Source organism: Chlorocebus sabaeus, chromosome 13 (assembly GCF_047675955.1).
Source record: "Chlorocebus sabaeus isolate Y175 chromosome 13, mChlSab1.0.hap1, whole genome shotgun sequence".
NCBI classification, from domain to species: domain Eukaryota; kingdom Metazoa; phylum Chordata; class Mammalia; order Primates; family Cercopithecidae; genus Chlorocebus; species Chlorocebus sabaeus.
In genome coordinates, this window is record NC_132916.1 from 86,926,735 (window position 1) to 86,950,532 (window position 23,798).

A 23,798-nucleotide genomic window follows, 5' to 3' on the forward strand; every position below is an offset into this window, starting at 1 on the left:
TCTGCAAAACGCTGCCTGCCACCCAGATCTCCTAGCGCAGAGTGAGGCCACATCTGCAGACTTTACCGCACAGAATCCAGAGGCATTCGGCAAGAAGGGGAGTGGGATGTGTGTGAGTTCCCACTGCGGAAGCTGGTTCTGCTCCGTACTCTGCGTTCGGGGTGCCTGATGTTCAGATCTACTGTGTCTATCGGGGGCTATGGCGGGGTGGTGGGAGTGGGGGCTGAGAGCAGCGCGGATGGATCCAGGGAAGGACTTAGTTGAATCACAGCTGCCCACATACCTGTTGCTGGTCTTGGACAAGCTCCCTAGTTTCTCTGGGCTTTCGGTATGATTGTAAGACTAGGACGCCGCCCAGGTCTGAAGATGTCGTTGTGTGCGGGAATGCCTGGCGCAGTCACCATGGGTTTTCCTTCAGCCCCCTCTGTGACCCTCCCTGGGTCAATCAGTATCCATGCGTACCACAAGTAAATTACAGTCACTCCGAAAAACCAGTTGACCCGAGTTTTATGGTCAAGCATCGTGAGTGTCCTTGCCAGGAAATGCCACTAGATGTCTTGGGCCTGCTCCTCTATGTCCACAGCAATCCCTGGAACAGGCCGGTTCAGGACGTGGGAGGGTGGGAGTCGGTGTTGTACCTAGGACAGGCTGAAGTCAAAGGCTCATTTGCTCTGTGAGGGGTGATCAGGATGACACATCAAGAGGAGCCCGGTGGCTGACCCTAGAGGTGGACGGTTGGGTCGGATTGGCTGCCCTCCAGCACGTGTTTCGAGAGATGCCTTCCCTGGGTTACCAGCCCTGATCTATAGCACACAACTTCCCAGCTCCAGCCAATCTGGTCTTGCCGCCTCCCAAGAAGGTAGGTGCAGCGCAGTTGCTTTTAAGCGGTTCCTTCTGGACACCGCAGGGCCACAGCAAGCAAGCATGGGCGGCTTTTTTCTTACGTTGATCAAAATACACGGGGCCAGCTTTGCACGATCCCATTCAGCATCACACGTGTGCATCGGCCACTCACCTGTCCATCTGCCACAGACAGGCTTGGACAGGACCATTGAGTGGCCTTTACGACAAAGAGCCTAAAGGGCTCACAGGAAACCTGGACCCAGCGCAATGGTAACAGCGCAGCAATACCTGTCATTGATCAAGGGGTATTCTGGGCCCGATGTGGTGTTAAGTGATCCAGTTCGGTTAGCACTCTTAGAATTAACCCCCTTTTGCCTATCAGGAAATCGAAGATGGAGGGCATTAACGCCAGGGAGCAGGGAGTAAGGGGACACACAGAGAGGCTGAGGGGCTGGGCGCTCTGATCCCACGGATCCGCCCCCAGGCTGCACAGGCACCAGAGCTGCTGCTCTGGAGGGGGTGAGGAGCTCTGGGGAAAAGATGGAGCCTGATGTGGGTAAGATTTGGATATTTTCAGAAGAGATTTTCAGCCTGGAATGAGGGTGTAAGTGACTGAATCGGAGTGATGAGCCAGATAGCCTGGCTGCAGGAGCTCCCCTGTGGGGTGAGGGAGGAAGGCCTTGGGGACGCGTGGCTGAGCAGAGGCGCTGGGTCGCCAGGAGCCGCCACGGGTTTGGAAAGGGGGAGAAACGCAGCGCCCTGCACTGCAAGGGCACCGAGACGTGGTTGCGGTTCTTCCTGACCGTGACAGGCACAAATGGTGCTGATGGTGGAATGCACGGAGTCTGCCTTCAGAGAACTCCTCCTTTCTTTTAAAACCTGGGCCTCTCGTTTAAACTTGGTGGCCTCAGGTGAATGGTCAGAAACAGTTTCTGATGAGGTTGCAGAGATTGTGCATGGCCTCTGATTGTGCACAGCCTCTGATTGTGTATAGTCTCTGATTGTGGCCTCTGATTGTGTGGGTCTCTGTGTGTGGTCTCTGATTGTGTGAGGTCTCTGTGCAGCCTGTGATTGTATGTGGCCTCTGATTGTGCTCAGTCTCTGATTGTGTGTGACCTCTAATTGTGTGCGGCCTCTGATTGTGGGTTGTGTGAGTTTCCCGGGATTAAGTAGATGAGCCTCGTGCTGGGGCAGGTATGCCTTGTGTTGGGCATGTGGATGAAGAAGTTTAACCCATCCCCTCTTTGAGAATGGCAGGGCAGTAACAAAGGCGGTTGATTTATACATGGCCATCCTCGTGAGGTGAGGACCTGAAAGGTTTACTGCTTTCCTGGAAAGCTGCTCTGGGCATCATCATTGATCATGGACAGCAGCTCAGAAGCCCGCTTAAGGTGCAGGGAGGGACCGGCGCTGGTCCTGTCTGTGCCCAGGCTGCTGGTCACACCGACGGCCAGGCAATGGCTGCCTTTGCACGAAGCTGGGGTCAGAGTTAATTTGGGCAGTGTCGGCTTTGATTTAGGTCAAGACTGGTCAGTCTTCCTAAAATACTAGCCATGAAAGCTTTCATAGATTGTAGTTCTTTGGGAGATTTATATGTGGTTTTTAGAGCATAGAACCTATGGCCAGTGTTGAATTACATTTTGTTCAGTGTAACTGACAGGACACTGGACCTGAGTCCCAGGCCTGCCACGGGGTTCAGGGAGCTTCAGAGAGGGAGATGTTTGTGCTCAAGTTTTCGCAGATGGGATGGGACATGGGCATGGGGCTGGAATGCTCTAACCTTCAATCTTCAGTCATCGGTATCACCTGTGCACACGCATATATTGTTTTCAAAGATGGACGAGCTTTTGGGAAATATCTGAAGGCTTTTCCAGTTTTGAAAGAAGCCGGGATGACACTGGAAACGTCAGGTGTCTTGGCTGCTGATCAGGTCCATCACCACGCACATGGTCCCTAACCTGGCACACCTCTGATCCCACACAGTGGGTGACCAGGTCCGTAACCTCGAAAGCTTCTGATTGGGCGCAGCTGGTGACTTGGTCTGTAACCTTGCCTGGCTCTGATTGGACACAGCAGGTAAACAGGTCCCTAACCTCGCACACCTCTGATCATGCACAGCGGGTGACCAGGTCCATAACCTCACACTTCTGTGCACAGCAGGTGAACAGGTCCCTAACCTCAAAAGCTTCTGATTGGGTGCAGCTGGTGACCAGGTCACTAACCACACACACCTCTGTTCATACACAGCGGGTGACCGGGTCCATCACCTCACACCTCTGATTGTGCATAGCGGGTGACCAGGTCTGGAACCTTGCACACCTCTGATCGTGCACAACGGGTGACCAGGTCCATGACCTCACGCCTCTCTGCACAGTGGGTGAGCAGGTCCATAACCTCACACCTCTGCTGGTGCATAGCTGGCGGGTGCAGGACCCACTTCAGTGAGGGACTGACTTCCCAGGTGTGAAGGGGGAATGCTGTGTGGCTCGCTAAGCCCCTCCATGCTTTGGGGGCTCTAGGCTGTGGCCGGCAAGTAGGAGGTTGTCCCAGGAGGTTGCTGTGTGTTGGGGATGGGAGGCAGCTGCAGGGTAGAAGTAGGATGTTGTCGTAGGAGGCCACTGTGGGTGGGTGGGACGGGAGGCAACTGCAAGTTGGAAGTAGGATGGTGTCCCAGGAGGCTGCTGTGTGTGGGGGAGGGAGGAGGCAACTGCAGGGTGGTGTGGTGGTCACCATGCCACTGATTTCAGGTTAAAATAGAATGTGGATCTCTTTTTACAATGGTTTTTAATTACTCCGCTATTTTGTCTTGCTGTCTCTTGCTGCGCAGTCCACAGTCTGACATCTCTGTGGTCCCCATGTTTCCCTCCTGCTCCTGTTACCCGATCCTGTGGGTCAGCTGTAAGGAAACCACTCTCCACTCCTCATCTGGAGTGGCCTCGAGCTGGCTGTGCTGGTCTCCTTGTGGGCTAAAGTGTTCTTCTGTTACTGTTTTCTCTGTTTTTTGACCAAATTTAGCAGACTTGTGTATGGTGCAAAGACTTTTAAAAATGTCTTTTGCCTTTATGGAAAAAACACCTGCATTGCTCTAAAATGAACCTTTCCTGTGTCTCCATCCTTCCCCATAGATTGCTCTGTGTTAGAAACTGGGTGGTGTGTGTGCTTCATAGCCTCATTCCATCAAGCACTGTAACCTCCGATTGCAAAAGTGAACTGCACTCAAGGCAAAAAACTTGGCAAATGTTGAAAAGAATGAACAAAAACAATATATTATTCTCTTGTCATCCTGAAATGGCTACTCTTAATATTTTGATGTAGTTCTTTCAATTTCTTTCAAGTAAAGTTGCTTCTAACACAAACACTTTGATTATATTGATCAAATTATATTCAGGAAATAAGGAGAAAGTAAAAAGAATATCCAGTTTGGGGCAAAAAGGAAGACGACATAGAAAGAGGCTGTAAAACTCCCTGCAACGTGAAAAGCTGGGTTGTGGTGGTTGTGGTTTTGTTTTTACCATGAGAGACCACAGGATTCTTGTTGGCACTGAAGGGCAATAAGATAATACCCTGTGTGTGTGTTCTGGTGGCTGTATAAACCGAGCCGCATGTCCTCTTTCGAAGCAGAGAAAGCATGAGGTTTGAGGTAGTGGTTTGGTAACTTTTTGAAAGTCTGTTTGTAGGACTGCACTGCAGAGATTAGGTCAGTCTGAATTAGAATCGAATGATCTGTTCAGGCCTTGGGAGCTTTCTACACCGGGTGTACACCTGTTCTGGATGCAGTGTAGAAGGAACAGGACTGGGAGGGTTTCATGCTTCTCAGTTATAGAAATGCCTGCAATTATCACTGTTTGTTGTCTCTTGGGGAGCTATTTCGGGAAGGAAGTGTACGTTCCAAGGCTGCTAGTTGGCCTGTTGTCACCCTGGGGGGTCTTGGTGTGGGTCACGGGAGCTGTGACTTCTCACGCATGGAGCTCTGTCTCTCTCGCTGCCGTGCCGGTAGACAGCTGGTCACCAACAAAGTGTGTGTCCCAGTGACCTTTGAGAAGAATTCTCTGCATCATTTTTATACAAGGTCCTTTTTTCTTTCAATGTCAACACCATGTCTTCTAGCCAAGCAATATGTTCTTGCAGAAACAGGAAGTGTGGCCCAAGTGAGAAATGAGGGAATTGATCCATAACTGCTATCAGTTTTTATAGAGTTGAGTCATTATAATTTATATATAAACATGTTAAATCTATAGAAGTGAGTCATGGTGCCAGACCCTCACAAATGCCGAATGTCTACGTGGGACCTCTCTTCTGTCGGGTCCGCAAGAAGAAAAGTCGCTCAAATGCAGCACGGAGTGGACATGAATCTCTGAAAACTCCATGAATCAGAGCGACTGCTTTCCCAATTGCTGGTCTCCCCATTTGAGGTTGTGAGATTCCCATTCTGAAGCTCCTTCAATTTCCCAGCATCCATTTCACTCCTTCATGGAGATAACAGACTCACACTGATACCTTGTTCTCAGATTTTCTAATTAGAAAAAGCACATATTTCACAAGAATTGTCCGGCTAACTCACTCCTTAGCCTGGGTAACCCACATACCACTTTTCTCTTTAAAATACTCACCTTTCAGAACTCTTGGTAAATTATTTAAGAATAGGAAGGTACCATGACTTTGGCCACAAGCAGTATTATGTATAATGTGCAACTGAGTGCCTTGAGAGCCATGGTTGCTAAATACAAATACAAATTTTCTCAGAAGAGAAAAATGTAAGCCGTTCTTTACATGATCGTTAATTTTGTTTTGCCTAAATAACATCTTGTCTTTGTACTGGGATACAAGACTTTGCTGAGTATTGAGGGGGGCGAGTGGGTCCTGCTGCCCCACTGTGTGATCCTGAATATCGACAGGGGTGAGTGGGTCCTGCTGCCCCACTGTATGTGACAAGCCCTTTGTTTCTGGCCTGGAAATGTCCCGGCTCTGTCAGTGCATTGGGCTAGTGCTGGCTCCCTTTGTTAGTTTGCATGCGAGGCAAAATCTCACGCCTTTCACTCTTGTTGACATACAGATGCCAAAGCTTTGAACAAATTCTTACTAAATCAAACCCAGAAATATGTAAAAGGGATAAGAATACCATGAACACTTAGAGTTTGTTCTCATGATCTGTAGTTTTGCATTGCACATTTGGTTCATCATTCAAAAATCAATGTAATTCACCACATTAACAAAAAATAAAGCAGAAAACCCATTTTATCCTCTCGGTAGACACTGGAAAACATCTGTTGAAATTCAATAGTCCTTATATGAATTTCCTATCACATCAGGAACAGAAGGGAACTTTCTCCATTTGATAAAGGCCATTCCTGAAAAACAAGAGCTGACCCCCGTCCTCGGTGGTGGCAGCCGGGGAGCTCTGCCCACAGTCGGGGTGTCGGGAGCATGGCCATTCTCCGTGGTTCAGGTTCGCATGGTGCGCACTGGGGCCTTGGTCTGTGAAGTGAGTCAGGAGAACTAAAAGGCATAAAGACTTGGAAGCAGGGAGATGCTTGATGTACAGAAGACACAGGGCCTTATTTAGAACATTTTAGGAAATGTACAACCAACCAGAAATGGTGTGAATTTTGCAAGCATGCAAGATGGACTCTTCGCAACAGATGTATACGGATGCCCAGTGGCCCATGAAAGGTGCTCACCAGGGAGTCATTGGGTAAGTACAACTTAAACCCACAAGGCTCCCTTTCACAAGAGTGGAGAAGGGAGGACAGTAGCAGGTGCTGGTGAAGATATGACAGACTGGATCTCAGACTGATGTAGACTTAAAATGGCACAGCCACTTCAGTAAACTGTGGCAATTTCTTTAAAATGTGTACACTTACCATATGGCCCAGCAGGCACACTGTAGACGTTCACCAAGGAGAGCTGAAAATGTGTGTCTTTGTAAAAGAATGCACATTATCTCCAGAGTAAATTGTCATAGCCAAGAACTGGAAACAACATAAATCCCTCTCATCTGGAGAAACATGAGCAAATTCTGATATATTCATACATTGTCCTAGTTCCCATCAGGAAAAACATACAAAATACTGAAACCAAAACAGACAATGGGGATGAGTTCTAGGAGCCTTGAATTGAGCAGAGAGTGAACACCACGCTGTGGAGTCCATGTGACGATGGAGAATCTATGCGAGTCTCGGGTGACGGAAGAATGCCAAGAACACTCCTCGAGAATGAACAGTGGCTGTCTCTTGAGGGCTGGGATTGACTGGGAGGGGACTTGTGGGAACCTTGATGCAAAAGATTTGAGTAGGGTAATAGATTTCCATTTCTCGAAATGCGCCAAGTGTACTCAAGATCTGAACATTTCACTGTGTATACTTTGTACTCCCTACCTTCCAAAAAAACAATGAAAAAATAATTACAAATGAGCACTGAACTCGATAGATTTTCACAGTGGTATTAGATAGCAATTCTGGAAGCACTTCTGTATCTCCAGGCTTAAGCAAATAAGCTTAATAAATCAGTGAATATATTGAGTGTTACAGGAGCCAGGTTTCTTTCTTGGTAAGAGAGGTAGAAATAAGAAAAGGCCAAAGCCTGGAATGGATCACATGGGATTAGGTTGCAGCAGGAGGTACCAGTTATAAGCTGGTGGCTCCCGACAGATGTAGACAGGGACAGAAGTGCCTGTGGATGGGTGTGGGTGCACATGCGTGTACATGCGTGTTGTGTGTTCTACTTGCCGGCAATGCCCAGCAGCACTCGGGGCCCACTCTTAGCTTCTAAACACTGTTCTTCACTAGAAGGAGCCCTGGTCTAAGGGCTGGGGAATCCGGTGTCAAATCTGGGACCAGTTGAGCAACAGAACAAACCATTGTAACTATGAATCATAACCCACCAAGCCAGACTCCATGAGTACATATGGACATACGTAAATGAATGCTGAAAGATAAAATAATTATTTTTCAGTGAATATGGAAGATCTAATGATTTAGAAGGAATGACAGGAAATCAGTGGATGCTAAAACTAGTAGTGAAGAATTGATGGAAAACAGAATATGCACATAGTGTCATGGTGTCTCCTCCCAAATCTTAATTTCAACGCGAGAAGTAGCATCTTTGCTTTGGAGGCACTTAAGCACCACCTTCACTGAGTTGCCGATGTTAACATTGTCACATAGGACAGACTTCTGCAGTGTCCCTGCTAAAATGCATACTCTTGAGTCTAGTCCGGCAGATACCAAAATAAAGGACAAGCTGTAAAATAACTGACCTGTATTCTTTAACATTTCCAATTTCAAGAAACACAAAAGCTGAGAAACTTGGATTCTGGATGGGTAAAAATCACATGACAAATCAATTCATGATCCTGGATTGGATCGTAAAAGAGGAAGACCAAGTAAGAAAATTATAGAGACAGTTGACACCATTTGAAAGTGAACTTTGTATATGACAGTTAAATTTCCCAATCTTGAGGAAAATGAATGTGAGAGCATACCCTTGTGTTTAGGAAATTCATTGAAACATTTGGGTATGGAGGGACATAGTATCTGAATTTTTTTTTCATTTGACTTAGAAAATTCATGGGGGAGGGGGGAAAGCAGTGATGTAAGATAGGAACAGTTGGGCCTAAGTTGAGCCTGGTAAGTTATGTGGGAATTCGCTACGCTGGTCTTGCAGATTCTCTGTGTATTTGACATTACATCCAAAAAGTTTAAAATGGAGAATATGCAAAACAAAAAGCGATTTGTGGAAGTGAGTGGACTGTCACCTCATTGATTCCTTCAGTTTTTGGCCATGAGCCAAGTCAGTCACATAGTGGTTTTTGACCTGGGAATTAGAAATAGTGGCCAGATGACCAGGCTCTTTATCTAGTTAGGGAGAGAAGTGTGCACAAAGGCTGACCAAGACCGAGTAGTGTGATGAGCTGCTTGTGGGCGTGATGCTGAGGGTCTGGGTCCTCTCTCAGGTGGCAGCTTAGGGGGTTTAAGCCAGAAAGCCATATCCGATTCCCTTTCAGTGGGATCATTCTTGCAGCTTCAGAGAAAACTGCCCCAACCCGTCTTCACACACGCTGGCCATTTTTGGTGGTGGTGGTTTTATTCTGCCAACACCGTTCTCACTGACAGTTTAGGGCCTTTGAGCCGGTTTTTGCCTGTGTCTCGAAGATTCTCATCTTGACAGCCGGTATGTTTCATTCCTGTTGTTCTGATTCTGTGTTAAAAGGGTTCTTCCCTGGCTTCACAGTTTGGAGTTGCCGCTGCATCTGTCTCTGCTTTAATTCTCTAGCCCATCTATCAAATGTTTCATCCCTTAAGAAGTGGCCTGCGTGAGATGCCATGAGACTGTCTACCTTATCACCACTGCGTCCCCAGCCCGTAGGGACTTACAGAGAAGGCATTCAGTGAATGTGTGGAATTAATGTAATGGGTTAATAGCCACAAAATGTGTTAATGATTGTTTTAGTCCCTTTTCACGCTGCTGATAAAGACATACCCGAGACTGGGAAGAAAAAGATTTAGTTGGCCTTGCAGTTCCACATGGCTGGGGAGGCCTCAGTATCATGGTGGGAAGCGAAAGGCACTTCTTACACGTCAGCAGCAAGAGAAAATGAGGTAGAAGCAAAAGCGGAAACCCCTGATAAACCATCAGATCTCATGAGACTTATTCACTATCACAAGAATAGCACAGGAAAGATGGGCCCCAGTGATTCAATTATCTCTCCCTAGGTCCCTCCCACAACACATGGGAATTCTGGGAGGTACGATTCAAGTTGATATTTGGGTGGGGACACAGCCAAACCTTATCCATAGCCAACACAGTCCTGGCCTGTGGCTGGTGTTGAGCTGAGCTGCGACTGTGGCTGTGTGAGTTGGGGTGCGAGGCGTGCGCACGCCTCTCAGTGGTACAGTGAAAGGATTTGGAGGCTCAAACGTGTGACCTACAAAGAATCTCCAAAGATCAAGGTCTATTCACCCTAAAAAGAAAAATCTCAGCACAGTTTACAGCCAGTGTTTGCTTGTGGATATGGATTCTGCAGTAATAAAATGAATAATTAAAAGTCTGTGAATAAATTTTAATGTCTTTACTGGAATTGTAAACACTGATTTTCTTTCCTCACCTACCCATCTATTGGTGAGTTTCAGAAGGTGGATGAACCGTGCTGCGGGGACAGAGAGGAGGGTATAGAGCTTGGCCTCTGGGACTTCAGCTGAGCACTGAGTGACTGAGCTCTCTCCGTTTCAGACGTCCACACGGAAGCTGTCTGGGCAGCTCTGGCCAAACACAAAGAGTGGAAGATGGCGGTGCCTATGCCTTCCAAACGCAGGTCCCTGGTCGTGCAGACCTCCATGGATGCCTACACCCTTCCAGGTAAGGGACACGCTCCCCGACGCTGCCTCCTGAACATGCTGGGCGCCTCAGAATTGACCACTGGCTCAGCAGTCGGGTTTTTGCCTTCAAAATCATGGTGCAGAAATGCAGATTTTGTGAACCAGAATTCCAAAAACAGTGTATGAGTTAAACGTGGAAGAAAAGTAACATTATGTATCTGTATAAATACACGTTTTTAACTTTTCCTCAAGACTCATACATATGATACATACCAGTAAAATCTCACACAGTTTTATTCATTTAATTCCTTGTAGGGAAAAGGGAAGAGTTTGTTGTAGCCCTCTGGGTGGAATTGGACTTTTCTTCTGACTAGGCTGGTGCATGCGTGTTCTCAAATCTTCAGATAAGCGTGCTATATTGTTGGATTGTTTTAGAACAAGCGAATTGGACAGTTTAGGCAGCTACCCGAATCAGGTCATAAACTTTGCCTGCAAGGTGCCAGCTAGTTTTTTAGTTCCTGCAGGCCATAAGGTCTCTCACAACCACTCAATTCTGCCCTCAGCCATGGGTGATAGCAAGTGTGTATGGGTGTGTACCAACAAAACTTTATTTACAAGAACAGTGGACCAGATTTGGTGCACAGACCTGCCAAACCTTGATCTAAATTACTGAAGGTAATAGCCAATTTATATTTCTGCTATATAATACTGCTTTTATTTAATCTTTAATTTTACATAACTACCCAAATTCTCTATTTTCTCTACCCAAATAATTATAAACTACATTTCATGATCTTCACACCCAAGTAAAGCAGAAAGTTTAGTTATCCAGATACTTGTTAGAGACACAGATTGAACCTACGTTATTTGGTGTTTAGTTTCTGTGATATTGATTCCAACATTATTCATGTCGTTGTTACAGGCTTGTCTTCTCAAAGGACCTGAATCACCTTACATCCCACGTTGAAGCTACATATCACTTTAAATGACACCGTGTTTTTTGTCCAATACAAGAGAAACTTAAGGTACAATATGAATAGTTGAAAACCTACAACACTTTAGGGAGTATTTTTACTTTTGAAGTTTAGCTTAGTCTTGGCAAGCAGTGAGACAGAAGGATGTGCTTCAGATCAGAGCTGAGGTCAAGAGTATGTCCACATTACTGCAAGCAGCTCCTGAGTTTCACCTTTACGTACCTTTACAAATGAAGGTACTGGAATTGACAGGATAGAACTTAGAGTGCATCATTTTGGGTTTTCGTTGCTTTTTGCTTTGAGACAAGGTCTTGCTCTGTCACCAAGGTTGGAATTCAGCATCATGATGGCAGCTCTTGGCTCACTGCAGCTGTGCTTCAGCCTCAAGCAGCTGGGACCACAGGTGCTCGCCACCATACCCAGCTAATTTTTAAGTTTTTGTAGAGACAGGGTATTCCTATGTTGTTCTTGTTTTTCATTTACACATAAAGTGTTCTTCATCTAAGGAACGCAATGCCAGCAGGCAAGGGAGTGAATGCCGTGCTAGCAAGGTTGTTGGCAAAGGAGCCCTTTCTGCCAACGTGCTCCCTTGGACTCCTCCCTTTCTTTATTTTAATATTAAGTCACAGCACTATAAGGGCTGGGCACGGTAGCTCATGACTATAACTCCAGCACTTTGGGAGTCCAGGGCAGGTGTATGGCTTGAGCCCAAGGGTTCAAGGAAAACATGGAAGGAACATTCAAGGAAATGTTCAAGGAAAACAAGGTTCATGGAAAACACGGCAAAATGTACAGAAATGCCTTTTGTACATCTTGTCTCCCCCAAAAGTACAAAAAATTAGCTGAGCCTGGTGGTGTACACCTGTAGTCCCAGCTACTTGGGAGGCTCAGGTGGGAGAATCACTTGAGCCCGGGAGGCAGAGGTTGCTGTCAGCTGAGATGGCACCACTGCACTCCAGCCGGGACAACAGAGCAAGACTCCCATCTCAATTAGAAAAATATAACGATAATAAATAGAGACTCTTTAGAAAGGATTAGGCCAGGCGTGGTGGCTCATGCCTCTAACCTCAGCAGTTTGGGAAGCCAAACAGGCAGATTGCTTGAGTCCTGGCATTTGAGACTAGCCTGGGCAACATTCCAAAGCCCATCCCTACAAAAAATACAGAAATCAGCCAGGCATGGTGGTGTGTGCCTGTGGTCCCAGCTGCTCAGGAGGCTGGGGTGGGAGGATCACTTGGGCCCAGGGAGGTTGAGGCTACAGTGAGCCATGATTGTACCACTGCACTCCAGCCTGGGCAACAGAGCAAGACCCTATCTCAAAAAATAATATGCTTAATCCTGTTTCTTTAGTTTATGGTTATAATTTGCAAAAACTTATGGTAAAAAAAATTGTATTTGTATGTGTTCTTTGTGTAGCTAACAATATGGACGTAAAAGGATAACCCACTTGAAATATTTTAAACCAAATTTTTGGCACTAACCAGTATGTAAGGCAACAGGCATTTTTCTTGACCACTTTTTATAAGAGAAATGACTTTGAAATGGAAGAAGCAGTGCGGTTATTTGCTTATTTCTTGTATTGAATCCAACCGCTAAGAAATGTTACTGGGTCATGTGTGATGAATAACCTCACTATACAGATGTCTGCAAAATATAAAAGAATATTATTTGAAATGTTACTTTTGTGAAATATTTGGATTTATTTGACTAACATTTTTATATAAACCATAAAGCATCCTTTGTAAATTTTCATCAGGAGTCCTCTTGATATCACATGGGGCAGTTTTGTAAAATCATAAATGTCAATATCATAAAAATTTTTTACTCCCACCCTATTTTGTGCTTAACGATAGTTTGCATGTTTATTAACATACTTACTTGATCAAAATGTTAGCTGCATTTCCTACCTATTTTTCTTGGTTGTTGGTAACAGTGGTTAGGTCTTACTCAGTTTCACTGCCCTTCAGAGAATGTTCTTGAAGTTTATCTTCTATGAAATGTCTGGCTGCTGACCTGGATCATAGTTTCTGGAGAAACACTCATTAGGATTGTCGCAACACTAATATTCTTTGGGTGAAACTTTCCTTTAGTTTCCAAATGTAAAGATAAAAGAAAAATTTGCCAAAACTACTTCTAGCCATGATGAGAGAACAGGGACCCAAATCACACATCTGCCATAAACAACTGTAAAACTGCACAAAACGAATGAGGTGGCTGTTTTTAGTCTGTGACCACAGCTGTGCCAGCCAGAACCTGAGGGCGAGGGCAGGAGATGAATGAGACTCACCCACAGCATACTTGCCCTCTGGAGAACACCTGCAGACCATGGCGCCGAGAGCTCAGGTGTGAGCGGAGCATGGCCACCTACCACGTCCAGGAGGGGGAGATGAGAGAGCGCTCAGGTGTGGGCAGAGCATGGCCATCCTACCACGTCCAGGAGGGGGAGATCGGAGTGGGTGCAGGATGGGAGCTCTCCACAGATTCACACCAACAGCGAATCAAACCAAGCCTGCCCATGTCACGATGACGCAGCCGTGCCTGTGCTAGCTGCTAAAACAAGAGCTGGAAGGCTTCAGAGGAAGGTTAGAGATCCTGAGTGTGCTCAACAAGTTACCCACAATGTGTAATATTCAGCAAATCATCACTGCATACACAGAGAAACAGGGGGTAGAATCTGTGGTCAAGAAAAAGGTGGTAAAAAGTGCAGACACATGCAGGATGGTCTCTGTCACTCACCACATGTGGCGGCTGAGCACATGAAGTGCACCCGGTCTGAACTGGATTTGCTGCGTGAAAGACATGCCAGTTAATATAAAAAATAGAAAATACTGTATTTGTGTGTGTGTATATATATATATTTTTTTGTTTTTTTTTTTTTTTTTTTTTGAGATGGAGTCTTGCCCTGTCGCCCAGGCTGGAGTGCAGTGGCGTGATCTTGGCTCACTGCAAGCTCTGCCTCCCGGGTTCATGTCATTCTCCTGCCTCAGCTTCCCAAGTAGCTGGGATTACATGCACCCGCCACAATGCCTGGCTAATTTTTTGTATTTTTAGTAGAGACGGGGTTTCACCGTGTTAGCCAGGATGGTCTCAATCTCCTGATCTCGTGATCCACCCACCTCGGCCTCCCAAAGTGCTGGGATTACAGATGTGAGCCACCTCACCCGGCCTATTTGCATTTCTTATTGAAAGTATAGTATGAGCATTTTGAGTTAGAAATATACTAGTAAAATTAATTGTACCTGTTTATATATTTGTATGAGGCTACAAGGAAGGTTTCAAGTTCTATAACAGGACTCTCATAATTCTGTTGGAAAGTGCCAGTCTAGATGTCTGATACAGCAGAAAACTGAGTTTTTAAATCTACAATTATAAATATTTAGGGAATCAAAGTACAACGTGTCAAAGAATGAAAATATTTTAATTCTTGAGCCAGAGGAAGGGAACACACTTTTTACTATGATGGAGTTGGGGAATTTCAGGTTCCGTACACGATAATCTTGAGAATTGTCAATCCCTCCTCACAGGTAAAAAGCTGAGCAAACTGAAAAATCAGCAGCTCTTCTTAAGCCAGCAAGAAACCTGAGGTCACAGGCAAGCCACTGTCCCCAGATTGGCTGGACAGGTAAAGCGGAGAATCACCATACACTGGAGCACAATGCTCCAAGGAACCCACGCTGGGAATGGAAACCCTGAACTGGAATTGACAAATTGCTGCAGTGAGGTGTGGCCACGTCTGAGAGTTAAAACCTCCAGGAGGCCTGTGCATATGGGTCTCATGCTTTTTGTGAGTTGTATCATCAGAAGCTCAACCAGGTTCTCGAAGTGTAAATATCAGAGAAAAATCCCCTCACACTTACTACAGGGGAAAGAGAATAAGAATCATTTTTCAGTATGCAGGTGCACTCTTCACTAGGTCTACCTTCCAGAGAAGCTAGTTAACTAGAGACTAACCTGGTGGGATTTTATCAGAGCCTTCTGACCTGAGGGAAAGGAAATACCCAACTCCAACCTCCAGAACTGAAAAGCAAAAAAGAACAGAGTATCCAAGCACTATGGGACGTCTACAGAGGCATAAAATATGCATAACGGTAATACAAGGGGAAAGAAAGGAACAGAAGAAATATTTGTAACAGTAATAGCTGAATTTCCTCAGATTAATGCCAGACACCAAGCCATAGATCCAGGAAGCTCAAGAAACACTAAGATTCTCTTAAATATTACAAATTACAATATTAATATTTATTAATTAATTATAATAGTTATAATTACAATAATTTAATAGTACATTTGTGATATTAAATATTACAATTAAAATGCAAACTAGAAACAAATTGTTTCTAAAAACCAAGAAGTGTGGATTCTATGAAGCTGATTTCTTTTATTCTCTCTAAATTCTAAGCCTTTCAAAGAATAAAATCACACACACATTAATAAACTACAGCAGGCGAAACAAATGAGGCCGCCCTCTGTGACATGGAAGGCCCTATGACCTATTCCACCTCTTCTAACACCAGGTGTGCGGTTTCTCTCACCCTGACCAGTTCTCTGTATCTCTGGACACCAACTGTGTATTCTACAACTGAATTCAGGTCTGAAATTAGGGCAGACCGCCCCCGCTTCACCAATGGCAAGTTTCAGGTTTCCCTTGCTTCTGACCGACCACCTAAAAATCAGGGTTGCCATGTTCTTCTACTTAAGGTCAATAACTTGCCAGACTGGCTCATGGCACCCAGGGCAACACCCTTACCTACTGTCACCAGTTTACTATGAAGGACCTGTGAACAGCCAGATGAAGAGGTGCATTGCTCCAGGCCTGGTGGGCGGGGGCGGGTTGCAAGTACAAGTGCTTCTGTTCCTGGGGAGTGGGAATGCTGCCCTCCCAGAACTTCAAGGTTTTCCCCAACCTGCAAGCTCTCCAACCCCCACCATTTAGGGTTTTAGAGAGGTGTCACTGTAGACATGGTTGATGACATCTTTGGCTATTGGGGATTGACTCATTTCCAGCCCTCTCCCTCCAGGTCAGAGGTTGGGTTGGAGACTGACAGCTCCAGCCCTCTAGTCCCGCCTTGGTCTTTCTGAACCCCAGACCCACTCTGAAACTGCCTAGGGGTCCCCAGCTCCCAGGCCTGTCCTGAGTACACAAAGGCACTCTGACAGTCTAAAGATTCCAAGGGTCTTAGACGCTCTGTGCCCAGAACCAGATGAAGACCAAATAGCTATGTCTCCTTGGATGGCACAATCACAAGCTCTCATCAGCTGATGGTCTGGAGCAGGTGTGTCGAGAGAGCTTTGCTGTGGCCCTGTTGCTGGGAATCTTTGTTTTCAATCCTTGCTGGGCCAACAGATGCTCTCTGGTCATTCCCCAAGCTGGTTGAATTTACAGTCTTTTCCGTTTGATTCCACTGTTCTGGCCCAGTTCTTCTGAAGCCTCTTTCAACATCTTTGCCTCACCTGGGCGCTGAGATCTTGTGACCCTCACCCAGCAGGAGATACGGATGTCAGGATCCGGCTACCCTACTTACAGTTGGATTGTGAAGAAGCCAGTCCTAAGCCTTCCCTTCCTAGGTCTCTTTAATGCCAGAAAGGAGATATTTTTATTTCATTTTAGGTCGATACGAGTGACATACAAATTTGAGTCGGCCAGTTCACTTGCCAGGCACCTGACTCTTCTGGATTAGAAGAGTCTGGGTAAGTCTGGATAAGAAACAGGCCCCATACTGCCAGGACACAGAAGGGCAGCCTCGGTCCCCACAGGGTCATGACAGAAAACCACAGCTCCCGCAACTGTAGGAATTCTACAGATTTTCACACTTAGAAGAAAATGCCGCCCAGGAGTACCCACCCCGATTAATTTTCTCAAAAGTGGTTTTGCAAAGGCTCAGAAGAAAAGTCAGGACGCAGGGCGCCAGCCAGCCCCACCTTCCCAAAATCACTTGCCCCGGGGCCACCCACCTGCAATCAAACTGTTGAGATGGGTTTTTATTCTCAGCTGTTACCAGAGCAAATATTCCTGGAGAAGCATGCATTAGAGTAGGGTGCCTCTTTACAGAGGTCCTGGAGAGTGAGGCTTCAGCAAGTCACTGGCCAGGGACTCCGGGAACTTCACGGTTGGGGGGCTGGAGGTTAGAGGGGACAGAACCCTAACGGTGGGTGAGCTGAAAATGGAAGAGCGTTCTTCACCTCAGAGTCTCCTGGGGCCTTTCCCTTCAGGAGCTGAAGGGGTGAGGGCTGTACAGTCTCGGACAGGTGCTGCCCGGGCTTCGAGAGCTGACGCATCTGTCCCCAGAGCTGGGCAGCCGCCAGCCCAACCCACCCTGTAATAACTGAAGTCCTTTGTCCCCACCCAGCCCCAGTCTGGGGGTCTGGTGCACGCTGTCCTTGATCAACCCATGCCATACATGAAGTGATGATGTCAATTTCCTACTTGAACTGCCCCCCCCCCCATGCAAAGTATACCTTCTGGACATTGGATAAAAGACACCCCTTAATGTAGCCCCAAGGCCTCTGCTCTCCATGAACCTCCTGAGGACGACTGCAGCATGGCGAGCAGGGAGCCACGGGCTTCTTGGTAAAAGTGTAAAATGAAGCTCTGTCTGAAAGGACCCCCATCTGTTAGATTTGGAAAACAGCTAAAGGCCGTTTGCTTTTCACAATGAGTAGACTCTTAGGAATGTATTCTAAGGAAAGGCAGAAGATATGGAGAAACAAATTCAACAAGAATATTCTTTGCAGCAATAGCAAGGGAGGAAGGGAGGGAGAGGGAAGAGAGGAAAAGGGGAACAGAGAAACAGGCAGATGAGACAGAGAAACAGAGACAGAGAGAGGCAGAGAGAGCACCTAGCTTGTTTTCAACTTGACCTCCTGGGAGAGTCTAGCAGGATCATAGAATCCTCAGCACACTCTTGTGCTGGGGCAGCCAAGTTTCAAGCCAAAGTTTCCCAAACTAAAAGGTAACAAATGCTAAGACTGAAGAAGCTGTGCACGTTCTTTTCCAGCTCCTTTTTGCAGCATCAGCAGAATGGGGCAGGTTGCTGCGTTCGTTCTAAAAATCAAAACTGCAAGAGGAACCAGCTGCAGAGAGGGGCGTGGGAGGGCAGATGTTCTCTTGCTGACTGAACTCACACCCCGGAGAGCGCCAGCGCCTAATGCCGCCTCCACAGGTTCCACGGAGGACACAGGAGAGTCTGTGGCCACGTGAGGAGCAGACTCACATTTCTATGGCTCCCTCCCTCCCTCTATGAGCTGTATCCCATGAGTCCTGCTCACTCCCCTCGGTCCCGATGCCCTAGCCTTCAGCATCTCTGCCAATCTTCATGAAAGAGCCTGTTGCACCGCAGTCCAGCAGGGCCACAATATTCAGATGAAAATTGTAATGATCACTCTTCTGACTGCAAAATCCCAAGAGTCAGAGAACTTCTCTCACTAAAGGAGAGGGGCGGGGCGAGCTGGACAGAGAGAAGCTGCCCTGGCTGTCGGGTGCTGAAAACTGTGACACTGCCTGGCACCAGCGATGAGGGACTCACGCTCGACCCCAGAGGCGGCTCGTCCAGGAAGAATAACAAGCGGCCACCGCGGGTCTCCCCCAAGCTTCCAGCTGTCGGGAAATCTTGTCCAATCACCCACCTTGCCATGCCACCTGCTCACCTGCATTCTGTAGTAGTAGTAACGCATCATTCACGTCCCAGCAGGCCAAGTGCTCAGGAAAATGGGGCCAAAAAGTAGAAAACCATGACCGTAGAAGGCAATGGCACATGACTGAGCTTTCTGGGTTGTGCGTCCTTGTGGTGATAAAAACAGTCCTAACTGAGCTGAACACCAGAATGAAAACGAACCTTCCTCCGTGCTGAAGTCGGAAGAGGTGTGCTTGGCTATCCGCAGTGCCTGCCTGTTTGGGCGGTGATTACTGCCGGTCACACGTGCTGTACAGGAGGAGGGCAGTGAACTCTGGAGCCAGGCTGGCCGGGTACAAGTCCCAGCTCCATGGCCAGCTCTGTGATCTGGGACAATTCACCCGTGTCCTCTGCCTCTTGGTTTCCTCCTCTGTAAAATGGGGGTAATAGTCGCATCTATCTGAAAGGGCTATGTGAGAATTAAACGACCTTGTAAATGTAAGGGGCTGAGAACAGTATCTGCTCTTGGTGAGCAGAAGGATGACCAGGAGGTGACCAGCAAAATACCCCTTTCGAAGCCTCAATACTGTTCCATAGTGAGCAAAGACACAGCTCCTCTACGGACGAAGCCATTAATAGTCGATACTGGCAGGCAGAGTGCAGATTCCTTCGAATCAGAAATTTGAACTCTGGCCAATGACTGCTGTACTGATTGAGTAAATCTTAGGATTTGTTGTTAATGGTAAAGTAGTCTACAAAACCAGAAACAGTCTGAAGGAGTTTGAGAGGGTGTGGGCTCAGCTGCAACCTCTCCTCCCAAGGCCGTTGGTCAACAACATCTCCAGCCCTGTGGAAAGACAGCAGCAGTGAAGAAAATGTCGGACAAACATTTGGTGTGTTTGTACACTTCTCCCAGAAATCCTAAATGCTTTGCATGTTTCAGCTAATAATTCATTAAAATGGATTATGCTGACCATTTTATAACCTACTTCACTGCTCTCCTGTCTAAATCCATCCCTTTGTGATGAATTTTTTACACTTGGCTCATTTTTTCAATTGTGTTTGCTGTCTTACTCCCATGTAAAGGATAAACATGCATGTTTATGTTGATTTGACTGAGACAGCTAATGCTAAATATATCTCTGTTCCTTGAATGTTGACTTGGATGGTGTCATTTAAGTCTCTTAGTTCTTTTTCCCCTTGAGTCAGCAAAATAGTCCGTGTTACTTTGAGGAAAACTTGCTCACTAGTGTTATGGAGGGTATAAAAGAAAATGGAATAAGTTTCCTGCCTTCAGGAGGATTGAAATCTCAAAGTCGGTATGACAGCATGGATGGGAGTCAGCTCAGTTTGCAGCTTTTAAAACATGTTGGAATCTTTCCTCTGCCACTTTTGATGGTGAGACCCTGAGCAAATCATTTCCACAAGCATCAGGCTCTCCATCTATGACATGGAAGTAAAAATAGCAATCTTGACAAAATTGTGATGACTACAGATGTGTACCTAACCTCTTATTTACCCTCCCCCAATAGAAGATATTGTAACTCATCCCATTTGAGAGCTGGTGGTGATCACCCCATCCTGTGAGATTCAAGTATAATTACCTGGAATCCCCCATCTTCAGGTGAGGAAGACCCAGCAGCCCTCACAATGTCTTCTGGAAACTGGATTTTGTTTGAAGGGTGAACTGACTCCAAGTTTCTTCTGTTTTCACGTATTGTCCTTCCTACGTGTCTCCTGGGGTTTTTCCCTTCCTCCCAATCTACATTAACCTGATGATAACAGCCAGCTATGTTTTCTAGAATTCCCCTAAATTGACTCATGCCAAATACTGAATACAGTAGATTGGGAGGGTTCATTAAATCATGATAGAGCATCCTAAAGAAGGAAAGTAGACACCTTTGTTCTTAAAGGGTCTTCAGCCATCCCACCCTGGAGAAGGTTGCTGATTGCCTCTTCTCCTCGGGCAGTCTTGTTACTATGCATCACTTTTTTTTCTGAGATGAAGTCTCGCTCTGTCACTCAGGCTGAAGTGCAGTGTCATGATCTTGGCTCACTGCAACCTCCACCTCCTGGGTTCAAGTGATTCTCCTGCCTCAGCCTCCTGAGTAGCTGGACTACAGGTATGTGCCACCACACCCAGCTAATTTTTGTATTTTTGGTAGAGACAGGGTTTCACAATATTGGTCAGACTGGTCTTGAACTCTTGACCTCGTGATCCATCCACGTTGGCTTCCCAAAGTGCTGGGATTACAGGTGTGAGTCACCGTACCCGGCCTGCATCCCTTTTTATGCCTTGTCTTCATCCTTACAGCTTCTCCTTCCTAGTGGCCTCAACTCCCAACCCCGGAGTAAGGGTCACAACTCTCCATCTTCATGCAACACAGCTTAGTTCCCCTTCTCCTCCTCCCCACCATGCCCTATGGGCTGCTTTTCTACAACCAGAATGGAGACCCAGGGAGATCTGCTAAACTAAGATAGTTCTCACCCCTGGGAGAAAAATCTACTTCCCTGTTCTCAGTCCTGCTAAACTATTGTTAAGATAAAGAAGGACCATGATAAATCCTATTGGCTAAGAGAAGAAGGTTCTCCAGGTTGCCATAGGACAAGAGAGGAGGTGACAGAATCTGCAGCCATTAGGTCAGATATGTGAATCATTCTGAGGAATACGTTAAAATTCTGTAGTCAGATCTTGGAAAATATTTCCAGCAGAGGGAATAATGTAACAAAAAACCCAGGCAGAAAACAAATGAGTGTGTGTGGAGAAGAACAATAATGTGATGTGAATGAAGGGCTCGGTGACATGAGTGAGAAATGGCTGACCTAAAGTAGGGAGATGCAGATAGGAAAATATCATGGGAAGACTGAACATCACATTAAGTGATTTAGGTGATTCTGCCTGCAGTGCAAATATTTTGGGCTCTGAAGTGAAGTCATCAAAATGTCTGTAATGGAGGATTGGTCTAGATAGCCTCTCAGATCCCGCTCGGCTTTGAGATCCTTGATTCCGGGTCAGACCTGCGGGTCTGGAGGGCAGTTCTGCAGGGTCATGAAGGAAGGATTCCAGGAGGCTGGAACACGAAGGACATTCAGGTGACTGCATCAAGAGATCAAGTGGGGTAACGAGCCTGAACTAAAAGGAATGCAGTGTAAATATGAAGGAGAAAGAGGAAATGGGAAACTGATTAGAAATGATAAGTAGAGAAAAAGGGGAACGTGTGATTCCAAGGTTTAAAACAGTATTTGTAAGTTATAGTCCCATAACTTCTTGCATAAACAGTATCTAAGAGTCATTTTAAAAAGAATAGCAAACTTCCAAGTTCCACTGAAAGACATCAGCATCTCTGTGGAGTGAATTGGGGAAAGGGAATGAAGAGGTCTGTTCAACTTTTAGACACACAAAATGTGAATTGAATTGCATGAGTGACAACAACAATGTGAAGATATTTAACAGGAGCTCTTTTTTCTCTTTTTGGCCTATGATATTTCATCCTTCTGTCATCATTTTCGTCCTTTCTCTAATTTAATGTCTTTGAACCTTTATTCAAAAATCCACTGCGTATATGTAACATGTTTGTGAGATTATTACTAGACCCTCTAGGTTTCATTAACCCAGTTTTCTCTTATTATAGCAATACCACACTATCTTGATAGTTCAGATAAGTCCTCCACTGTTTTATTCCAAGTTGTCTTAGCTCTTTTTGGTTCTTTAAATTTCCAGACACATTTTGGAATCTGTTAGTTCATTTCTACTGAAAAATAAAAATAAAAATAAAATCATGCTGGGATTTTGATTGGAATTGCATTAAACCTCTGATCCACAAGGGCAGAACTGACATCTTAACACTATTGAGCCTGCTGATCCATGAACACAGTGTATCACTTCAATTAGTTCTTTATCTCAACATCACTGCCTGCTTTTCAGTGTATAGGTCTTACACATCTTTTGTCAGATTTAGTCGAAGTATTTCTTTTTTTTTTTTTTTTTTTTTTGAGACGGAGTCTTGCTCTGTCGCCCAGGCTGGAGTGCAGTGGCCAGATCTCGGCTCACTGCAAGCTCCGCCTCCCGGGTTCACCCCATTCTCCTGCCTCAGCCTCCCGAGTAGCTGGGACTACAGGCACCCGCCACCTCGCCCGGCTAGTTTTTTTGTAATTTTTAGTAGAGACGGGGTTTCACCGTGTTAGCCAGGATGGTCTCGATCTCCTGACCTCGTGATCCGCCCGTCTCCGCCTCCCAAAGTGCTGGGATTACAGGCTTGAGCCACCGCGCCCAGCCATAGTCGAAGTATTTCATGTTCTGATGTGCTATAAATAATATTGCTTTGTAAATTTCCATTTCTAATTATTTCTTTGCCAGTGTATAAAGAGATAAATATTGCTTATGTGTTTAGCTTGTATCTTGCAAACTTTCCAAACTCACTTATTAGTAAGTAATTTATTATTATTAGTTTTAGTGGCTTTTTGTGATTTCAGGAGATTTTCCACACAGGTGATCACGTCACCTGCAGATACAGAGAGTTTTAAATCTTATTTTCTAATAAGGGTGCATTTTATATATTGCAACTTGCCTTATTGCACTGACTAGACTCCAAAAAAATGCTGAAAAGCAGTGACAAAAAAGTCATCAGGTGGGATGGTAAATACAGCCCTTGTTCTTCCATTTTGACCTGAAGCACCCAGTGTGATCATTTTCTCATTTGATTTTTGTGAGGACTTTTTGTTTCCTTTTTTTCCTTTATTTTTTAAAAATACACTATCTTTTAGGCAGTTTCACATTCACAGAAAAATTGAGGGAAAGGTACAGAGAGTCCTTCTATCTGCCTTCCTTTCCCCCACGTGCACAGCCTCCCCCACTAACAACTCTCCTGCCCAGAGGGAGCGTTTGTAACAATTGAAGAACCTACGTTGACATATTGTCACCCAGAGTCCACAGTTTACATAAGGGCTCCGTCTTGGTGCTGGTTCTATGGGTTTGAACAAATGTGTCATGACATGTATCCAGCATGATAGCATCGTACAGAGCAATTGCACTAAAATCCTAAAAATCTCCATGTTCC

General features: G+C 45.8%; 1 protein-coding gene across 1 annotated transcript in view; it reads left to right on the top strand.

Annotated features, from left to right (window-relative positions):
• LOC103240088 (uncharacterized) overlaps nucleotides 1–18,512 on the top strand; it is a 126,152-nt gene extending 107,640 nt beyond the window's left edge. Inside the window, exons 4-6 of the mRNA XM_073022686.1 lie at nucleotides 10,072–10,197; nucleotides 11,080–11,182; nucleotides 14,656–18,512. Coding sequence (XP_072878787.1) covers nucleotides 10,072–10,197; nucleotides 11,080–11,102 — 149 coding nt within the window. The 3' untranslated portion in view covers nucleotides 11,103–11,182; nucleotides 14,656–18,512. The remainder of the gene's footprint in view (nucleotides 1–10,071; nucleotides 10,198–11,079; nucleotides 11,183–14,655) is intronic.
• Nucleotides 18,513–23,798: the final 5,286 nt, after the last annotated feature.